The 21906-nt window shown below is 49.3% G+C and overlaps 1 protein-coding gene across 2 annotated transcripts in view; it reads left to right on the top strand.

Moving 5' to 3' along the window:
• Positions 1-21906, top strand: part of LOC106574446 (Rho guanine nucleotide exchange factor (GEF) 10) — a 106497-nt gene that overhangs the window by 40273 nt on the left and 44318 nt on the right. For both annotated transcript variants that reach the window (XM_014150370.3, XM_014150449.3), the window contains 9 exons: positions 151-256; positions 457-647; positions 752-931; positions 1651-1767; positions 1994-2086; positions 2529-2699; positions 3751-3896; positions 4966-5150; positions 11134-11249. In XM_014150370.3, coding sequence (XP_014005845.3) covers positions 151-256; positions 457-647; positions 752-931; positions 1651-1767; positions 1994-2086; positions 2529-2699; positions 3751-3896; positions 4966-5150; positions 11134-11249 — 1305 coding nt within the window. The remainder of the gene's footprint in view (positions 1-150; positions 257-456; positions 648-751; positions 932-1650; positions 1768-1993; positions 2087-2528; positions 2700-3750; positions 3897-4965; positions 5151-11133; positions 11250-21906) is intronic.

Consider the following 21906-nt stretch of genomic DNA (forward strand, 5'->3'; position numbering starts at 1 on the left):
CTCCCTGAGGTCCTGCTCCTGTATTTACATGATCTGCCATCTTCCCTTCTCTTCTAACACAGTTCCTATCTCCTCCCTAAGAGCTTCAGTAGCATGCTGCTCTCTCTGTCTGCTCTGAGTGCTATTTACTGTTGTTGATGTTACATAAAGATGCAAAAGCTGGTGAAGGCAGCGAGAGACGGGACCAAAGATGGCCTGGAGAAGACCAAAGCAGCAGTGAGAAGGGGACGGTCGTATATCAAGACCCACTGTCATGGTAAGAGTAAGAACAGAACAGAACATGGACTACGGTCCTTAGTTCACACTAATTAGTTAATTACACTGATGTATCTGGTATCTGGGATAAAATGCAAACACTACATTGTAACAGGGGAATCATCCACTAACAATGTGTATTAACCTCCTGGGTGATGCTCATCTGATTTAAGCTGACCTCGTCTCTCCTGTTTATCTCAGAGAGGAAGTCAACCTGTTTTGAGGATGAGGAGTCAGAGCTATTCATCGAAGTGGAATGCTTCAACATGGAGCCAGTGCTCAGTCCCGTCCCTGAGGGGCTCTCACAACAACAGGTGGTGAGGAGGTGTATACTGGGCTCCATATTAGAGAGTGAGAAGAACTATCTTGATGCACTGAAGCGGATTTTAGAGGTATGTATTTTACAGTTTATACATTTCATATAACATTTCTCTAATTTCCTCAAGGAAAGGATTTCCTACCACATCCTTATCCTCTTTATCCTCTCTCTTATCAGCAATATGAAAAGCCACTTTTGGAGATTGAGCCCAGGTTGCTAAGCGATAGGAAGCTGAAGGTGACATTCTATCGTATCCGGGAGATTCTCCAGTGCCACGCCCTGTTCCAGATCGCCCTGGCGTGCCGCGTGGCCGAGTGGGACAGTCTGGAGATGATCGGGGACGTCTTTGTAGCCTCGGTGGGTTGGTGGACAAGTGTAGGAAGGATTCAGTGCTGGGGAACCCACTGTAGGAAGGATTCAGTTCCACTTTAAGATGGCTGGAAGAGTAAACCATTTGACAGTGGTCATGTGGTCAAAACTAGTGGACAGAAACATTCCTTTACTCACACCATGTCCTGTACTGTGCTTCACCATTGAACACAACACTGACTGAAGCGATAGTGCAAGTTTACCATGACTCGTTCTATAGGAATTAGTCCCATGATTGCGTGCACACACACACACACACACACGACACACATGACACACACACACACAGCTGCACTGGGTTCTTGGAGGAAGTGCTCCACCCTGGTGTCTTCGCTGCCTAGCAATCCGGTCAGGGGTTTTCAAACAAAGTCTCACCCAGTAACCCCAGTTCTTCCTCTTCCTGAAGTTTGTTACTGTTTGAAGCATGACCCCTAACCCCTGGCACCACAACACAGGAGCAGGACACAGCATCTGTGACCCATGTGCTGTGTGCCTTCTTTCTTACTGTCCTCTCTCTCTTTTCCCTGGCCAGAAACAACCATCATAATACACTGTCCAACTAACAGCTTATTTTGGCCCTAGGAAGCCCCATTCCTTTGTCTGGTACCAGGTTAATTCCATTTCTGACTGTAATTGTATGGGACTCGTATGAGGTGTTGATGGCTCTCCCCTTTCTGTCTCTCCCTCTCTCTATATCTGGGTCCCAGTTCTCCAAGTCCATGGTGCTGGATGCCTACTGTGAGTATGTGAACAACTTCAGCACAGCCATGGCGGTGGTCAGGAAGACGTGTGCCTCCAAACCCAGCTTCCTAGACTTCCTCAAGGTCAGTCAGAGCACCACTGTAAATATATATATATTTTTAAGTATGCTCCTGTGAAAATACAGAGATACAGCTATAGAATATGCATCTCTGGCTCTATCCTAAACCTAACTCCGCATAGGGACCTGGGGTTGATTTCAGACTGAACAAAACACTTTGTGGTTCTGTATTGGATTTCCCTGCACTGCATCAATCAGTAATCATTGATTGTCTTCTTCTCTCTCCACAGCAACGTCAGGACACCAGCAGTGACCGGGTCACTCTCTATGGACTCATGATGAAGCCCATCCAGAGATTCCCTCAGTTCATTCTGATGCTGCAGGTATCTATTTCACAGTCACATCCACACTTAGCGCCTAGAATACATATTACACATCTACCAGCAGAGGGCGCCACATACTCACTACCAAAGAGTATGTTAAGAATGCACTACGCAGAGAGGGTGCTGTGTAGTGTGCATACTCTTGGGAAATAATTTCTGCCCCAGGTGCTTCAAATTTGATCCTCACTCATAATTATTATGACTGAGGATAAGCTTTTAGACTGCCCATTGGCCTTCTGAAAGAATCTGAATAGTTTTAAACTGATGTTATGCCTGTGTTAGAGATGCTCTGGATGTGATCGGTGCTCTGTTATATTCTGAATGTGTTATCTCTCCATGCCTCAGTAGTCCACAGTGACAGGCTGCCCCTACAGATGTTATGTCATGTTACAGTATGTTATGCTATTCTGTGGTGTTCTGACTGTGATATAATGTGATACAGGACATGTTGAAGAACACACCAGCAGGCCACAGTGACAGACTGCCCCTACAGATGGCCCTGACAGAACTGGAGACCCTGGCTGAAAAGCTCAATGAGAAGAAGAGGGAGGCTGACCAGCGCTGTGAGATCAGACACATAGCCAAGGCCATGAACGAACGCTACCTCAACAAGGTATTGCTCGAACACACACTCACACACACACTCACACACACACACACACACACACACACACACACACACACACACACACACACACACACACACACACACACACACACACACACACACACACACACACACACACACACAGTCTTGTATAACTATCCTTGTGGGTGGACACAATTCAGTCCCATTATAAAAAAATCCTAACCTTAACCCCAAAACCTAACCTTAACCCTAAACCTAACCCTAGCTCCCAACACTAAAACTAACTGTAGCTCCTAACCCTAAACTTAATTCTAACACTAATTCTAACCTTAACCCTAAACCCCATAGAAATAGCATTTGACCTTGTGGGGATTCACAAAATGTCCCCAGTTGGTCAAATGTTTGTTTGTTTACTATTCTTGTGGGGACTTCTGGTCCCCATAAGTATAGTTTAACATGTCCACACACACCATTGATCTTCTTCAGACCATAGGGGCTCAGTGTTTGTCCTCTATAACTAGATGATATTTGAATGTTTAAATAGATTGTTTCTTCCATTGTGTGGGCGTTGAAGCCTTGACTGTAGATGTTTCACATTCAACACTGAGAATCCATCTATCCACAAATCTGGCAATATACAGATGGCTCTGAGCCTGATACGGAAGCATCAATATTCCCTACTGTCTAATTATTTGTCTGTTTGTCTGCCCACAAGAGCAAACAGCCGCCCCATGGCATCTACAGTATATTTTATGGATGTGTGCATGCTGCAAAGTACATTAACTGTAACTAAAAGCACACTGATCTGTAAACTGCATGTCCTTATACTAGTATGTGTATATTCTACACTAACTAAATGGTATCTTAATATTCATTTCACCCTTGACACGGACCAGACTGAAAAGCTACAGTAAGATCGGACAAACTGCTTCCCTGCAATATCTACATTATGTATTTATATATTTTGGGGAGTACCTTAAATGTACATTGACATAAATCATAAATGAACCTTGGGGAAGACAGTCGAGACCATATATTGTATCTGACCTCTTGGTCTCTCTCCCTTACCCATCAGCTCCTGAGTAACGGCAGCCGCTACCTGATCCGCTCTGACGACATAGTGGAGACGGTCTACAACGACCACGGAGAGGTCATCAAGACCAAGGAGCGACGCCTTTTCCTGCTCAACGACGTGCTCATGTGTGCCACGCCCAACGTCCGGTAAGACCCAAAGCACCAGCACCAGACACAGTACTCACTCTGGCCAAGGGTTCCTACCCACAGATGGAGCATCCTCTCTGGGTATGATTCTGATCAGCTCCCAGTGGAGGAGCCTGTGTCCTGTAATTATACTGTGCCTCACCACACTAGCTACTGGCCACTGGCTCTGACATGAGGATCTATACGCTTTATAAAGTAGTAGTTTATTACATTTTTGCAAGTAGGCCGTACTTGGAAGCTAAAAGCTGATTTGCAGTACACAGCACATACAGGTAAACAAATCTCAAGGTGCTTAAAAAGCAAAACAACATCAATAAAAAATATGAATGACATGAGCAACAAATGGAGCGACAGTTTGTTTTTTATCTCCCCATGCACTCAGTCAGCATACAGAACACTCATAACTTTGGAGGAATACTCTGGAGCGATGAATTCCTCTCTGCCAACTCGCCACCGTCGCCCCCCCCCCCCCCCCCCCCGTTGGATCAAGGAGACTGTAGAAACATCCCAATATTGGCCGACGTAGTCAAATTAAAACGGCTAGCTAGCTAGCTAGCATTGTTAGCTAGCTATCTAAAACGCTGATTTGCCATTAATTCTCAGGCATCAAACAAAATGTAATCCAGAGTAAATCTATACTTGTTTGGCTATTCAAAAAGTGAAATGATTCATACAAAAAACATAATGATTAAATATTTACAAAATTTACAGGAGCTCTCTGACCAGGCTATCATGTGCCAATAGAGCGACATAACTGTAGAACCAGTCATGCATGAAATACAGTCTAAGTCTTACAGTACAGTCATGCCATTTTCAAAAGAATTTGCCCCGCTTTGATGTGGCATACCATATACAGTACACACCATACCACATGCCTTACGATGGTAAATCATTTCACTTTCAGAACTTTTGTTTACCCTGATTTTGTTTACAATCCCCTCTGTATCAGTGAGGAATACACTCGATAAATGTAATATTGATTGAAGAAACCTTTATTGGTCCTTGTGAGGAAATTCATTAGTCCTCTGCCTGCATAAGTCCTCTGCCTGTCCTTCTCCTCTATATCCAGGTGCAGTGTTGATGGCAGTGGTAGTGGCAACGCCGCCCTGGGTCAGAAGTTCCTGCTGAAGTGGAGTGTCCCTCTGAGCTTTGTGGACGTAGTAGAGTTTGGCTCCAGTGAAGACATGGGCGACAACAGCCGCTTCGCCCACCAACCCCACTCTGGAGAGAAGGTGGTCGTCAACGCCAAACCAAGTACGTCCCAATGATTCGCAACCACAGAGATCTGTCACAGAGGTCTGCCTGTAACCTGTTTAGTATTGGAAAAAGAGTACGATGTGGATAAGATGTAGTTTAGAGCCCCCCCCCCCCCGCAACGGCCCAAACCCTGATTTGTGACATTGTTTATTTATGACCCCACAATTAAACATAAAGAGAGGAATGTGAGGCCTGATTTTAGGGCTCCCAAGTGGCGCAGTGGTCTACGGCACTGCATCCCAGTGCTAGAGGTGTCACTACAGACCCTGGTTCGATTCCAGGCTGTATCACAACCGGCCGTGATTGGGAGTCCCATGGGGCGGCGCACAATTGGCCCAGCGTCGTCCGGTTAGAGTTTGGCCGGGGTAGGCCGTCATTGTAAATAAGAATTTGTTCTTAACTGACTTGCCTAGTTAAATAAAGGTGAAATAAAAAAAGTGATAATGCAGGAGAAGCCGAGACGAAGATGAGGGCCGGCAAACCGTGCCAATATATCCTCCAAACACCGTCTTCGAGGGCGTTATCACTTTTATTCCATGGGTTATCAACATATTCAAATAATGATTGACATATTTTCATTAAAAATGTTATTTTGATGAATTTATTCATACTATTTCATCCTTCCACAAGATATAGTCCTGACACAATTCTAGGGTTGCTACCCAAGCCGGATGGTCGTTCGTTCTATCAGTTCGGTTGCTAGAGACGGGACCCAGTCGTTCAGTCTTTTTGTTCTGGATCAATGAATGCGACCCAGTCGTTCTTTCTAAATGTTCCATTGCCATACTGGCTGGCAACCTTCTTATCCTTGCTTGCTAGCTAGCTAACTACGGCTAACTTACAGTCACATCAACAGTGCAGCCAGAATAACAACAGTAGCTGCATTTGCATTTGTTTAAGCTGTTTTCTAGAGACATTTATTTGGATATATCCATAACAATGAGCTAATGAGGCGTGATTTCGCCTGGCATAGAAAATGTGCTCACTCGTCAGGACACTGTTGTTCAGAGGAGCTAGCCAACAACACAGCGAACACATTCACTTAAAACTGAAGCTGGAAAGACTGCAAACTAGCTGCACTTCATTTCGTTTGACCTTTTTTAATTTGACATTTCTTTGTATATAGCCATAAAAATGATGCCAGCTGATTCATGATTTCGACTGGTTGAGAAACACTGCCTGTCTGTCTGTCTCGTCCCGATTCCCGATACATTATTTACTATGGGACAGCTGGAGATCTAATATGAATATTGAAACAATGTTGCAAATGTCGGAGAAACAGACAATAAGGTTTATACAAATATCCACAGTTGAAAATGAAATGTTAGTCTAAAAGAAATCTGAGATAATGTCTGGATGCTTTTTATAGTGGAGATCAAGTTTATAAGTTGCCTGGCTGGGCTGATGAGACAGTGGATTGCGCAGTTAGATGGAACAGAGTAAATAAGCATTTTAACGTCATAGATTTAGCCAGTGGTAAATTGTGGAATAGACATTGGCTGGAATACGATTTTAACCAATCAACATTCAGGATTAGACCCACCCGTTGTATAAATTGAAATAATATGCATTACTCTGCACAGCGGCTGTACAATGCATATACAGTACAGTACAAGCAGCAATACCTTGTTTTCTGCCGTGTGTAAAATCAATACAATTTCTTCTTAGTGCTGATTACGCTTCAACACACCCCTCCCTGAAATATTGATGAGTTCTAGATGATTACTGTAATTATTTAGCAGACTGCCTGGCCAGTTCTCAGTGGGCTCAGATCAACACTACAGTACAAGCACTACATGACTCACTGATGTTACTGTTGGATGAAACATGGGGGGCTCTCCTTCTCAGATTATAGTGTTGCAGGACCACACTCAATAACAAGGAGCAAAAGTTGCTTATTCATTCATTTGACACACCAACAACAAATGTTTAGCCATCATTTTCTGTGTGCCAGGCGTTCCATCTCGAACCACTGAGAGACGTTTTAAAATAGTTCCAGAGAGACTGTGGTCTTGAGTCTTTAAGCAGCCAGCTCCACTCTCTGCTGCAGGGTCACTGACTTTTCCCTGGCCTGCTCTGGCAGCTGCTCAAAATGGCCACTCCTTTAAACTCCTTATTGGAAACCATGCTACCATCATAACCAGACTGTATGGTTTGTGATCATAACCAGGCAGTTGCTTTTTTTAGTAAAGAACATTCACCCTGACTCCTGACTACAAACCAGGCGTGGGTAATGGTGAATGCAACGGTACATTAGTGTGCTGTTCATTTAGCTGGTGTTCAGGTGGTGACAGCAGTACACCCACTGGGGAAGGCATGGTGGATGCTGTAATAGCTATGGAGTAACTATGTTATTGTATGCTAGAGGTTATGAACAGAGGTGACAGTCGTTTCCTGTGTGTGGCAGGCTTTTTCCCTTACACCAAGCCCTCTGATGCAGGCTTTTTCCCTTACACCAAGCCCTCTGATGCAGGCTTTTTCCCTTACACCAAGCCCTCTGATGCAGGCTTTTTCCCTTACACCAAGCCCTCTGATGCAGGCTTTTTCCCTTACACCAAGCCCTCTGATGCAGGCTTCTGTTTGTCAGTCCCATTTGTGGTGCTAGTGTGTGCTAGTGTGTGTGTGTGTGTGTGTGTGTGTGTGTGTGTGTGTGTGTGTGTGTGTGTGTGTGTGTGTGTGTGTGTGTGTGTGTGTGTGTGTGTGTGTGTGTGTGTGTGTGTGTGTGTGTGTGTGTGTGTGTGTGTGTGTGTGTGTGTGTGTGACACTACCGTTCAAAAGTTTGGGGTCACTTAGACATTTCCTTGTTTTTGAAGGAAAAGCAAATTGTTTTGTCCATTAAAATAACATAAAATTGATCAGAAACACAGTGTAGACATTATTAATGTTGTAAATGACTATTGTAGCTGGAAACGGCAGATTTTTTATGGAGTATCTACATAGGCGTACAGAGACCCATTATCAGCAACCATCACTCCTGTGTTCCAATGGCACGTTGTGTTAGCTAATCCAAGTTTATCATTTTAAAAGTGTGTGTGTGTATATATATCTATGTATATATATATTTATATATATATTTATTTATTTACTTATTAGTTGTATTCCTGAGGGTATGGGCTACTGTGCAGAGACGTTGAGCCTCTGATTACAAATGGCTTTATAGTGTAATAGCCATGCCTTTTGACCCACATGCTGAGAAGAGGATGACCGTCTAGCCTGTAAATGGATGTCGTTGTGCCTAAGCCTGTGTTATTTATGAGCCCATTAGTGATCTACTGTACTGAACTACTCTCCATCCATATTGTTAAAGCATAGGACCCTGAGTGAAGTTGACCATATGGGCCATTTCTTGTTTTCCTCTCATCCTCTTACTCATTGAAATGCCAGGGGATAAGCAACCTTTCCTCTCCTCCCTCTCCTCCACTGCCCAACTGCCACCCCCGTCTCCTCTCCTCCCCAAAGCCTCTTACCCACTCACCCACCCATCACCTCTCCATCTGCCCTCTATTCCCATCCACAGACGGCCTGATGGGGGTTAAAGAAAGTCAACTAAAGCATCTGGACCCTGGGCTGACAGACAGGCAGGCATATTCCTAGCCAGCTAGTCCTGAGCTAGGTTAGGCCCCTATATATACATCCAGTAACCTATTGCCCTTAGGAGATCCACATGGACTGGACAGCAGTGTGGTTCAGCTCAGTAATGTTAGCTAATTAAATTGGACATGGAGCTAGAATGGAAAACATTACAGTAGGGTATGGTCATTTTTACCTGACAGAAATGGATCAGGCCATGTCACTCCCCCATATTTTGTCTATGACCCATATAATCTCTTCAATACTGATGACATTTTCCTCCTAGTCAGTCCTCTGTGTGTCTGTTCTGGCCAAGCATTTTAAGTGGGAAAAACCCTCACTCTCAGCTTCTCTCCCTCCCTCCATAGTCCAGTATGTTCTGTCAAAGCAACTGGTGACCTGCCTACTAGAGGCAATGAAAAGACGGTCCAGCTTATGATGTCACAGTTTCCTGTGCTCTGCTTTGCTCTGCTCTGGATGTCTGTTTGCTTGCCTCATGTCTGTTGTACTTAGCTTAGCTAATTGGGAGCACCAGAAGAGATGGGTCGGTTACATTGGCAAAGACCTTAAAACAATAAACCGCAACCCTTTCCTCTAGTCTAGGTCAGAGCCATCGATGAATGACTGCTCTACAGGCCAGGTTCAGCTTGTCCGTGGCACTCAGTCTCATTGTGGCCTATTGTCATTGTTTGTCAGAACATATAATATCTTTAGTCATAGAGATGAATCATGGCCTGTAGAATTACCATGGATGACAAGCCAATGAGCATGACTGAAGCTTATTCAGTGATTCTGCCCTGACCGGGTTCCAAGCACACAAAGACATCATAGGGCTCCTGAGTGGCACAGGGGTCTAAGGCACTGCATCTCAGTGCCAGAGGCATCACTACAGACCCTGGTTCGATCCCGGGCTGTTTTCCAACCGATCGTGATCGGGAGTCCCATAGTGCGGCGTACAATAGGCCCAGCATCATCCGGGTTAGGGGAGGGGTTGGCCGGGGTAGGCCGTCATTGTAAAATAAGAATTCTTTCTTAACTGATTTGCCTAGTTAAATAAAGGTTAAATAAAAATACAATTAAGACCAATGAAGCGGGAATATTTTAACTTTATTAGACAAGACAATTAGCTCAATAGAACAGAAATGACATTTCTGAAGCTAGGACAAATTGTTATTGTCAACCATACACTTTTAAAATGGCTTTCAACCCAACACAATGTCTGTAACAGTAAAACTGTTCAATGATACTCCGTGACCTGGACATATTCAACAGTGGAATGATATCTTGGTACATGATGAAGAGAAAGTCTCTAAATTAGCTTCTGCATGTAAACTTACAATCTGAAGTATCCATTTCTGAATGAGTATTTCTGTCTCCAGTGTGACCACCACCTACGTGAAATACTTAGTGCAGGTCAAACGGGGTGGAAGTTTCTCTGAGTGTCCTCTCTTGGCAGCCCTGGGGAAGAATGGAGCGGTTGCCATGGAACTGGAACACTACGGCAGTGTGAAGGGCAATTATAGACCCCACAGAAAGTAGACTGGCAAAACCAGAGGGAGCTCTAGGAATCCTGGCGCCAGAGATTCCCATTCACATTAACCCCCTCCCAGTTCCAATGTGCTGCCTTATGAGAGTGGTAGACCACGTTTAAGTTGAAAAGTCATATGGTGAAATCATCTTTAAGAGCTTGCTCTTGTTAGCTGACAGTACCATATGCTGCAAATCCTACCGTACAATGACTTGTTGGCAGGCATGTCTGAAAGATGAGGAGGGTCCTCTCTGCTGCAGGTTTAATTTGAGTTACAGCCTTGAGAGAAGGCTATGTGCTGGCAGAGCCTACAGGGGGCCTCTCCTCTTTCTCTCCCTTTCTCTCTCTGAGGAGTCTGGCTCTCTGTCTGTGTCTCTTGCTGATATACAGGCTGAGCACTGACAAACAAAGCAGCCCATTGTCCCGAGCTGGACGCACAGAAACACAATAATCCCTTACTTCACTGGCCTGTTGGTTCGGTTAGGCAGGGCACACCTACAAAGAAACACACACACTAGCGCAGTAGAGGGAAGTTTAACCCCAGGAAACTGCCGTTAGGTAACAGTACTCATTTCCAACGCACACTCTCCCTCTCTCACACGCGCACACACGCACACACGGTTCAGAGCCATGCCAAGTTGGGAAACAGACTGACTTTGTCTGGCAGTGTGTCTTATTTTACCTCCTGCTTTCAATGTACGATAATTGCCTTTGAGATTTGTAAGGCTCATATTGTTGGGTCAGTGGGTTCAGATGGGATATGGGCTCAGCTCTGTGAATCAGAACTTACTTCTACTACCAACTTTATTTGGTAATAACGCAGTTCTTTGTTGACAATGACATGATAGTTTATTTACTTGTTGTCATTGTCTCTCTTCTCAGATAAGCTGTACATGGGTCCAGGCCAGCTGTACCAGGACCTTCAGAACCTCATCCACGACCTCAGCCTGGTCAACCAGATCTCCAGCATGATCGGAAGCCTCAAGGGAAACTACCAGGTGAGCCGCATATATAAATGTGGCCCTGAGGTTTTGATCTTGTGTGTGTGTGTGTGTGTGTGTGTGTGTGTGTGTGTGTGTGTGTGTGTGTGTGTGTGTGTGTGTGTGTGTGTGTGTGTGTGTGTGTGTGTGTGTGACGAGCGAGCTCTGGTGCACAGTAGTTTCAGTCTGAGTGGTGGGGAGCAGAGAACAGGTCAGAGGCACATGTTTCTGTCTTAGAGTGGTGGGGAGCAGAGAACAGGTCAGAGGCACACAGAGAGACATGTTTCTGTCTGAGAGTGGTGGGGAGCAGAGAACAGGTCAGAGGCACACAGAGAGACATGTTTCTGTCTGAGAGTGGTGAGGAGCAGAGAACAGGCCAGAGGCACACAGAGAGACATGTTTCTGTCTGAGAGTGGTGGGGGAGCAGAGAACAGGTCAGAGGCACACAGAGAGACATGTTTCTGTCTGAGAGTGGTGGGGAGCAGAGAACAGGTCAGAGGCACACAGAGAGACGTGTTTCTGTCTGTCTGAGAGTGGTGGGGAGCAGAGAACAGGCCAGAGGCACACAGAGAGATGTGTTTCTGTCTGTCTGAGAGTGGTGGGGGAGCAGAGAACAGGTCAGAGGCACACAGAGAGACATGTTTCTGTCTGAGAGTGGTGGGGGAGCAGAGAACAGGTCAGAGGCACACAGAGAGACGTGTTTCTGTCTGTCTGAGAGTGGTGGGGAGCAGAGAACAGGCCAGAGGCACACAGAGAGACATGTTTCTGTCTGTCTGAGAGTGGTGGGGAGCAGAGAACAGGTCAGAGGCACACAGAGAGATGTGTTTCTGTCTGTCTGAGAGTGGTGGGGGAGCAGAGAACAGGTCAGAGGCACACAGAGAGACATGTTTCTGTCTGAGAGTGGTGGGGGAGCAGAGAACAGGTCAGAGGCACACAGAGAGACGTGTTTCTGTCTGTCTGAGAGTGGTGGGGAGCAGAGAACAGGCCAGAGGCACACAGAGAGATGTGTTTCTGTCTGTCTGAGAGTGGTGGGGGAGCAGAGAACAGGTCAGAGGCACACAGAGAGACATGTTTCTGTCTGAGAGTGGTGGGGGAGCAGAGAACAGGCCAGAGGCACACAGAGAGACGTGTTTCTGTCTGAGAGTGGTGGGGAGCAGTGAACAGGCCAGAGGCACACAGAGAGATGTGTTTCTGTCTGAGAGTGGTGGGGAGCAGAGAACAGGTCAGAGGCACACAGAGAGACATGTTTCTGTCTGAGAGTGGAGGGGGAGCAGAGAACAGGTCAGAGGCACACAGAGAGACGTATTTCTGTCTGTCTGAGAGTGGTGGGGAGCAGAGAACAGGTCAGAGGCACACAGAGAGACATGTTTCTGTCTGAGAGTGGTGGGGGAGCAGAGAACAGGCCAGAGGCACACAGAGAGACGTATTTCTGTCTGTCTGAGAGTGGTGGGGAGCAGAGAACAGGCCAGAGGCACACAGAGAGACGTGTTTCTGTCTGAGAGTGGTGGGGGAGCAGAGAACAGGTCAGAGGCACACAGAGAGACGTGTTTCTGTCTGTCTGAGAGTGGTGGGGAGCAGAGAACAGGTCAGAGGCACACAGAGAGATGTGTTTCTGTCTGTCTGAGAGTGGTGGGGAGCAGAGAACAGGCCAGAGGCACACAGAGAGACATGTTTCTGTCTGTCTGAGAGTGGTGGGGGAGCAGAGAACAGGCCAGAGGCACACAGAGAGACATGTTTCTGTCTGTCTGAGAGTGGTGGGGAGCAGAGAACAGGTCAGAGGCACACAGAGAGACATGTTTCTGTCTGTCTGAGAGTGGTGAGGAGCAGAGAACAGGTCAGAGGCACACAGAGAGACGTGTTTCTGTCTGAGAGTGGTGGGGGAGCAGAGAACAGGTCAGAGGCACACAGAGAGACGTTTTTCTGTCTGAGAGTGGTGGGGGAGCAGAGAACAAGTCAGAGGCACACAGAGAGACGTGTTTCTGTCTGAGAGTGGTGGGGAGCAGAGAACAGGTCAGAGGCACACAGAGAGACATGTTTCTGTCTGTCTGAGAGTGGTGGGGGAGCAGAGAACAGGTCAGAGGCACACAGAGAGACATGTTTCTGTCTGAGAGTGGTGGGGGAGCAGAGAACAGGTCAGAGGCACACAGAGAGACATGTTTCTGTCTGTCTGAGAGTGGTGGGGGAGCAGAGAACAGGTCAGAGGCACACAGAGAGACGTGTTTCTGTCTGAGAGTGGTGGGGAGCAGAGAACAGGTCAGAGGCACACAGAGAGACGTGTTTCTGTCTGAGAGTGGTGGGGGAGCAGAGAACAGGTCAGAGGCACACAGAGAGACGTGTTTCTGTCTGAGAGTGGTGGGGGAGCAGAGAACAGGCCAGAGGCATACAGAGAGACATGTTTCTGTCTGTCTGAGAGTGGTGGGGGAGCAGAGAACAGGCCAGAGGCACACAGAGAGACATGTTTCTGTCTGTCTGAGAGTGGTGGGGAGCAGAGAACAGGTCAGAGGCACACAGAGAGACATGTTTCTGTCTGTCTGAGAGTGGTGGGGAGCAGAGAACAGGTCAGAGGCACACAGAGAGATGTGTTTCTGTCTGAGAGTGGTGGGGGAGCAGAGAACAGGCCAGAGGCACACAGAGAGACATGTTTCTGTCTGTCTGAGAGTGGTGGGGAGCAGAGAACAGGTCAGAGGCACACAGAGAGACATGTTTCTGTCTGTCTGAGAGTGGTGGGGGAGCAGAGAACAGGTCAGAGGCACACAGAGAGACGTGTTTCTGTCTGAGAGTGGTGGGGAGCAGAGAACAGGTCAGAGGCACACAGAGAGACGTGTTTCTGTCTGAGAGTGGTGGGGGAGCAGAGAACAGGTCAGAGGCACACAGAGAGACGTGTTTCTGTCTGAGAGTGGTGGGGGAGCAGAGAACAGGCCAGAGGCATACAGAGAGACATGTTTCTGTCTGTCTGAGAGTGGTGTGGGAGCAGAGAACAGGCCAGAGGCACACAGAGAGACATGTTTCTGTCTGTCTGAGAGTGGTGGGGAGCAGAGAACAGGTCAGAGGCACACAGAGAGACATGTTTCTGTCTGTCTGAGAGTGGTGGGGAGCAGAGAACAGGTCAGAGGCACACAGAGAGATGTGTTTCTGTCTGAGAGTGGTGGGGGAGCAGAGAACAGGCCAGAGGCACACAGAGAGACATGTTTCTGTCTGTCTGAGAGTGGTGGGGGAGCAGAGAACAGGTCAGAGGCACACAGAGAGACGTGTTTCTGTCTGAGAGTGGTGGGGAGCAGAGAACAGGTCAGAGGCACACAGAGAGACGTGTTTCTGTCTGAGAGTGGTGGGGGAGCAGAGAACAGGCCAGAGGCACACAGAGAGACATGTTTCTGTCTGAGAGTGGTGGGGAGCAGAGAACAGGCCAGAGGCACACAGAGAGACATGTTTCTGTCTGTCTGAGAGTGGTGGGGGAGCAGAGAACAGGCCAGAGGCACACAGAGAGACATGTTTCTGTCTGTCTGAGAGTGGTGGGGAGCAGAGAACAGGTCAGAGGCACATAGAGAGATGTGTTTCTGTCTGAGAGTGGTGGGGGAGCAGAGAACAGGCCAGAGGCACACAGAGAGACATGTTTCTGTCTGAGAGTGGTGGGGAGCAGAGAACAGGTCAGAGGCACACAGAGAGACGTGTTTCTGTCTGAGAGTGGTGGGGAGCAGAGAACAGGTCAGAGGCACACAGAGAGACGTGTTTCTGTCTGAGAGTGGTGGGGGAGCAGAGAACAGGCCAGAGGCACACAGAGAGACATGTTTCTGTCTGAGAGTGGTGGGGAGCAGAGAACAGGCCAGAGGCACACAGAGAGACATGTTTCTGGCTGTCTGAGAGTGGTGGGGGAGCAGAGAACAGGCCAGAGGCACACAGATAGACATGTTTCTGTCTGTCTGAGAGTGGTGGGGAGCAGAGAACAGGTCAGAGGCACACAGAGAGACGTGTTTCTGTCTGTCTGAGAGTGGTGGGGGAGCAGAGAACAGGCCAGAGGCACACAGAGAGACGTGTTTCTGTCTGAGAGTGGTGGGGGAGCAGAGAACAGGCCAGAGGCATACAGAGAGACATGTTTCTGTCTGTCTGAGAGTGGTGGGGGAGCAGAGAACAGGCCAGAGGCACACAGAGAGACATGTTTCTGTCTGTCTGAGAGTGGTGGGGGAGCAGAGAACAGGCCAGAGGCACACAGAGAGACATGTTTCTGTCTGTCTGAGAGTGGTGGGGAGCAGAGAACAGGTCAGAGGCACACAGAGAGACATGTTTCTGTCTGTCTGAGAGTGGTGGGGAGCAGAGAACAGGTCAGAGGCACACAGAGAGATGTGTTTCTGTCTGAGAGTGGTGGGGGAGCAGAGAACAGGCCAGAGGCACACAGAGAGACATGTTTCTGTCTGTCTGAGAGTTTTGGGGAGCAGAGAACAGGTCAGAGGCACACAGAGAGACATGTTTCTGTCTGTCTGAGAGTGGTGGGGAGCAGAGAACAGGTCAGAGGCACACAGAGAGACGTGTTTCTGTCTGAGAGTGGTGGGGAGCAGAGAACAGGTCAGAGGCACACAGAGAGACGTGTTTCTGTCTGAGAGTGGTGGGGGAGCAGAGAACAGGCCAGAGGCACACAGAGAGACATGTTTCTGTCTGAGAGTGGTGGGGAGCAGAGAACAGGCCAGAGGCACACAGAGAGACATGTTTCTGTCTGTCTGAGAGTGGTGGGGGAGCAGAGAACAGGCCAGAGGCACACAGAGAGACATGTTTCTGTCTGTCTGAGAGTGGTGGGGAGCAGAGAACAGGTCAGAGGCACACAGAGAGACATGTTTCTGTCTGTCTGAGAGCTGTGGGGAGCAGAGAACAGGTCAGAGGCACACAGAGAGATGTGTTTCTGTCTGAGAGTGGTGGGGGAGCAGAGAACAGGCCAGAGGCACACAGAGAGACATGTTTCTGTCTGAGAGTGGTGGGGAGCAGAGAACAGGTCAGAGGCACACAGAGAGACGTGTTTCTGTCTGTCTGAGAGTGGTGGGGGAGCAGACAACAGGTCAGAGGCACACAGAGAGACATGTTTCTGTCTGTCTGAGAGTGGTGGGGAGCAGAGAACAGGTCAGAGGCACACAGAGAGACATGTTTCTGTCTGTCTGAGAGTGGTGGGGAGCAGAGAACAGGTCAGAGGCACACAGAGAGATGTGTTTCTGTCTGAGAGTGGTGGGGGAGCAGAGAACAGGCCAGAGGCACACAGAGAGACATGTTTCTGTCTGAGAGTGGTGGGGAGCAGAGAACAGGCCAGAGGCACACAGAGAGACGTGTTTCTGTCTGAGAGTGGTGGGGAGCAGAGAACAGGTCAGAGGCACACAGAGAGACATGTTTCTGTCTGTCTGAGAGTGGTGGGGGAGCAGAGAACGAACAGGTCAGAGGCACACAGAGAGACATGTTTCTGTCTGAGAGTGGTGGGGAGCAGAGAACAGGTCAGAGGCACACAGAGAGACGTGTTTCTGTCTGAGAGTGGTGGGGGAGCAGAGAACAGGTCAGAGGCACACAGAGAGATGTGTTTCTGTCTGAGAGTGGTGGGGAGCAGAGAACAGGTCAGAGGCACACAGAGATACGTGTTTCTGTCTGAGAGTGGTGGGGAGCAGAGAACAGGTCAGAGGCACACAGAGAGACATGTTTATGTCTGTCTGAGAGTGGTGGGGAGCAGAGAACAGGTCAGAGGCACACAGAGAGACATGTTTTTGTCTGAGAGTGGTGGAGAGCAGAGAACAGGTCAGAGGCAGACAGAGAGATGTGTTTCTGTCTGAGAGTGGTGGGGGAGCAGAGAACAGGTCAGAGGCACACAGAGAGACATGTTTCTGTCTGAGAGTGGTGGGGAGCAGAGAACAGGCCAGAGGCACACAGAGAGACATGTTTCTGTCTGTTTGAGAGTGGTGGGGGAGCAGAGAACAGGTCAGAGGCACACAGAGAGACGTGTTTCTTTCTGTCTGAGAGTGGTGGGGGAGCAGAGAACAGGTCAGAGGCACACAGAGAGACGTGTTTCTGTCTGTCTGAGAGTGGTGGGGGAGCAGAGAACAGGTCAGAGGCACACAGAGAGACATGTTTCTGTCTGTCTGAGAGTGGTGGGGAGCAGAGAACAGGTCAGAGGCACACAGAGAGACATGTTTCTGTCTGAGAGTGGTGGGGAGCAGAGAACAGGTCAGAGGCACACAGAGAGACGTGTTTCTGTCTGAGAATGGTGGGGAGCAGAGAACAGGTCAGAGGCACACAGAGAGACATGTTTCTGTCTGAGAGTGGTGGGGGAGCAGAGAACAGGCCAGAGGCACACAGAGAGACATGTTTCTGTCTGAAAGTGGTGGGGGAGCAGAGAACAGGTCAGAGGCACACAGAGAGACGTGTTTCTGTCTGTCTGAGAGTGGTGGGGGAGCAGAGAACAGGTCAGAGGCACACAGAGAGACATGTTTCTGTCTGAAAGTGGTGGGGGAGCAGAGAACAGGCCAGAGGCACACAGAGAGATGTGTTTCTGTCTGTCTGAGAGTGGTGGGGGAGCAGAGAACAGGTCAGAGGCACACAGAGAGACATGTGTCTGTCTGAGAGTGGTGGGGGAGCAGAGAACAGGTCAGAGGCACACAGAGAGACATGTTTCTGTCTGAAAGTGGTGGGGGAGCAGAGAACAGGCCAGAGGCACACAGAGAGATGTGTTTCTGTCTGAGAGTGGTGGGGAGCAGAGAACAGGTCAGAGGCACACAGAGAGACATGTTTCTGTCTGAGAGTGGTGGGGGAGCAGAGAACAGGTCAGAGGCACACAGAGAGACGTATTTCTGTCTGTCTGAGAGTGGTGGGGAGCAGTGAACAGGTCAGAGGCACACAGAGAGACGTATTTCTGTCTGTCTGAGAGTGGTGGGGAGCAGAGAACAGGTCAGAGGCACACAGAGAGATGTGTTTCTGTCTGAGAGTGGTGGGGGAGCAGAGAACAGGTCAGAGGCACACAGAGAGACGTGTTTCTGTCTGTCTGAGAGTGGTGGGGAGCAGAGAACAGGTCAGAGGCACACAGAGATACGTGTTTCTGTCTGAGAGTGGTGGGGAGCAGAGAACAGGTCAGAGGCACACAGAGAGACATGTTTCTGTCTGTTTGAGAGTGGTGGGGGAGCAGAGAACAGGTCAGAGGCACACAGAGAGACGTGTTTCTGTCTGTCTGAGAGTGGTGGGGGAGCAGAGAACAGGTCAGAGGCACACAGAGAGACATGTTTCTGTCTGTCTGAGAGTGGTGGGGAGCAGAGAACAGGTCAGAGGCACACAGAGAGACATGTTTCTGTCTGAGAGTGGTGGGGAGCAGAGAACAGGTCAGAGGCACACAGAGAGACGTGTTTCTGTCTGAGAATGGTGGGGAGCAGAGAACAGGTCAGAGGCACACAGAGAGACATGTTTCTGTCTGAGAGTGGTGGGGGAGCAGAGAACAGGCCAGAGGCACACAGAGAGACATGTTTCTGTCTGAAAGTGGTGGGGGAGCAGAGAACAGGTCAGAGGCACACAGAGAGACGTGTTTCTGTCTGTCTGAGAGTGGTGGGGGAGCAGAGAACAGGTCAGAGGCACACAGAGAGACATGTTTCTGTCTGAAAGTGGTGGGGGAGCAGAGAACAGGCCAGAGGCACACAGAGAGATGTGTTTCTGTCTGTCTGAGAGTGGTGGGGGAGCAGAGAACAGGTCAGAGGCACACAGAGAGACATGTTTCTGTCTGAGAGTGGTGGGGGAGCAGAGAACAGGTCAGAGGCACACAGAGAGACGTATTTCTGTCTGTCTGAGAGTGGTGGGGAGCAGTGAACAGGTCAGAGGCACACAGAGAGACGTATTTCTGTCTGTCTGAGAGTGGTGGGGAGCAGAGAACAGGTCAGAGGCACACAGAGAGATGTGTTTCTGTCTGAGAGTGGTGGGGGAGCAGAGAACAGGTCAGAGGCACACAGAGAGACGTGTTTCTGTCTGTCTGAGAGTGGTGGGGAGCAGAGAACAGGTCAGAGGCACACAGAGATACGTGTTTCTGTCTGAGAGTGGTGGGGAGCAGAGAACAGGTCAGAGGCACACAGAGAGACATGTTTATGTCTGTCTGAGAGTGGTGGGGGAGCAGAGAACAGGTCAGAGGCACACAGAGAGACATGTTTCTGTCTGTTTGAGAGTGGTGGGGGAGCAGAGAACAGGTCAGAGGCACACAGAGAGACGTGTTTCTGTCTGTCTGAGAGTGGTGGGGGAGCAGAGAACAGGTCAGAGGCACACAGAGAGACATGTTTCTGTCTGAGAGTGGTGGAGAGCAGAGAACAGGTCAGAGGCACACAGAGAGACGTGTTTCTGTCTGAGAGTGGTGGGGGAGCAGAGAACAGGTCAGAGGCACACAGAGAGACATGTTTCTGTCTGAGAGTGGTGGGGAGCAGAGAACAGGCCAGAGGCACACAGAGAGACATGTTTCTGTCTGTTTGAGAGTGGTAGGGGAGCAGAGAACAGGTCAGAGGCACACAGAGAGACGTGTTTCTGTCTGTCTGAGAGTGGTGGGGGAGCAGAGAACAGGTCAGAGGCACACAGAGAGACGTGTTTCTGTCTGAGAGTGGTGGGGGAGCAGAGAACAGGTCAGAGGCACACAGAGAGACATGTTTCTGTCTGTCTGAGAGTGGTGGGGAGCAGAGAACAGGTCAGAGGCACACAGAGAGACGTGTTTCTGTCTGAGAGTGGTGGGGAGCAGAGAACAGGTCAGAGGCACACAGAGAGACATGTTTCTGTCTGAGAGTGGTGGGGGAGCAGAGAACAGGCCAGAGGCACACAGAGAGACATGTTTCTGTCTGAAAGTGGTGGGGGAGCAGAGAACAGGTCAGAGGCACACAGAGAGACATGTTTCTGTCTGAAAGTGGTGGGGGAGCAGAGAACAGGCCAGAGGCACACAGAGAGATGTGTTTCTGTCTGTCTGAGAGTGGTGGGGGAGCAGAGAACAGGTCAGAGGCACACAGAGAGACATGTTTCTGTCTTAGAGTGGTGGGGGAGCAGAGAACAGGTCAGAGGCACACAGAGAGACATGTTTCTGTCTGTCTGAGAGTGGTGGGGGAGCAGAGAACAGGTCAGAGGCACACAGAGAGACATGTTTCTGTCTGAAAGTGGTGGGGGAGCAGAGAACAGGCCAGAGGCACACAGAGAGATGTGTTTCTGTCTGAGAGTGGTGGGGGAGCAGAGAACAGGTCAGAGGCACACAGAGAGACATGTTTCTGTCTGAGAGTGGTGGGGGAGCAGAGAACAGGTCAGAGGCACACAGAGAGACGTATTTCTGTCTGTCTGAGAGTGGTGGGGAGCAGAGAACAGGTCAGAGGCACACAGAGAGATGTGTTTCTGTCTGAGAGTGGTGGGGGAGCAGAGAACAGGCCAGAGGCACACAGAGAGACATGTTTCTGTCTGAAAGTGGTGGGGGAGCAGAGAACAGGTCAGAGGCACACAGAGAGACGTGTTTCTGTCTGTCTGAGAGTGGTGGGGGAGCAGAGAACAGGTCAGAGGCACACAGAGAGACATGTTTCTGTCTGAAAGTGGTGGGGGAGCAGAGAACAGGCCAGAGGCACACAGAGAGATGTGTTTCTGTCTGTCTGAGAGTGGTGGGGGAGCAGAGAACAGGTCAGAGGCACACAGAGAGACATGTTTCTGTCTGAGAGTGGTGGGGGAGCAGAGAACAGGTCAGAGGCACACAGAGAGACATGTTTCTGTCTGAAAGTGGTGGGGGAGCAGAGAACAGGCCAGAGGCACACAGAGAGATGTGTTTCTGTCTGAGAGTGGTGGGGAGCAGAGAACAGGTCAGAGGCACACAGAGAGACATGTTTCTGTCTGTCTGAGAGTGGTGGGGGAGCAGAGAACAGGTCAGAGGCACACAGAGAGACATGTTTCTGTCTGAGAGTGGTGGGGGAGCAGAGAACAGGTCAGAGGCACACAGAGAGACGTATTTCTGTCTGTCTGAGAGTGGTGGGGAGCAGAGAACAGGTCAGAGGCACACAGAGAGATGTGTTTCTGTCTGAGAGTGGTGGGTAGCAGAGAACAGGTCAGAGGCACACAGAGAGACATGTTTCTGTCTGAGAGTGGTGGGGGAGCAGAGAACAGGTCAGAGGCACACAGAGAGACGTATTTCTGTCTGTCTGAGAGTGGTGGGGAGCAGAGAACAGGTCAGAGGCACACAGAGAGATGTGTTTCTGTCTGAGAGTGGTGGGGGAGCAGAGAACAGGCCAGAGGCACACAGAGAGACATGTTTCTGTCTGAAAGTGGTGGGGGAGCAGAGAACAGGTCAGAGGCACACAGAGAGACGTGTTTCTGTCTGTCTGAGAGTGGTGGGGGAGCAGAGAACAGGTCAGAGGCACACAGAGAGACATGTTTCTGTCTGAAAGTGGTGGGGGAGCAGAGAACAGGCCAGAGGCACACAGAGAGATGTGTTTCTGTCTGTCTGAGAGTGGTGGGGGAGCAGAGAACAGGTCAGAGGCACACAGAGAGACATGTTTCTGTCTGAGAGTGGTGGGGGAGCAGAGAACAGGTCAGAGGCACACAGAGAGACATGTTTCTGTCTGAAAGTGGTGGGGGAGCAGAGAACAGGCCAGAGGCACACAGAGAGATGTGTTTCTGTCTGAGAGTGGTGGGGAGCAGAGAACAGGTCAGAGGCACACAGAGAGACATGTTTCTG

The sequence above is a fragment of the Salmo salar genome, chromosome 01 (assembly GCF_965601325.2).
Source record: "Salmo salar chromosome 01, fSalSal1, whole genome shotgun sequence".
NCBI classification, from domain to species: Eukaryota; Metazoa; Chordata; class Actinopteri; order Salmoniformes; family Salmonidae; genus Salmo; species Salmo salar.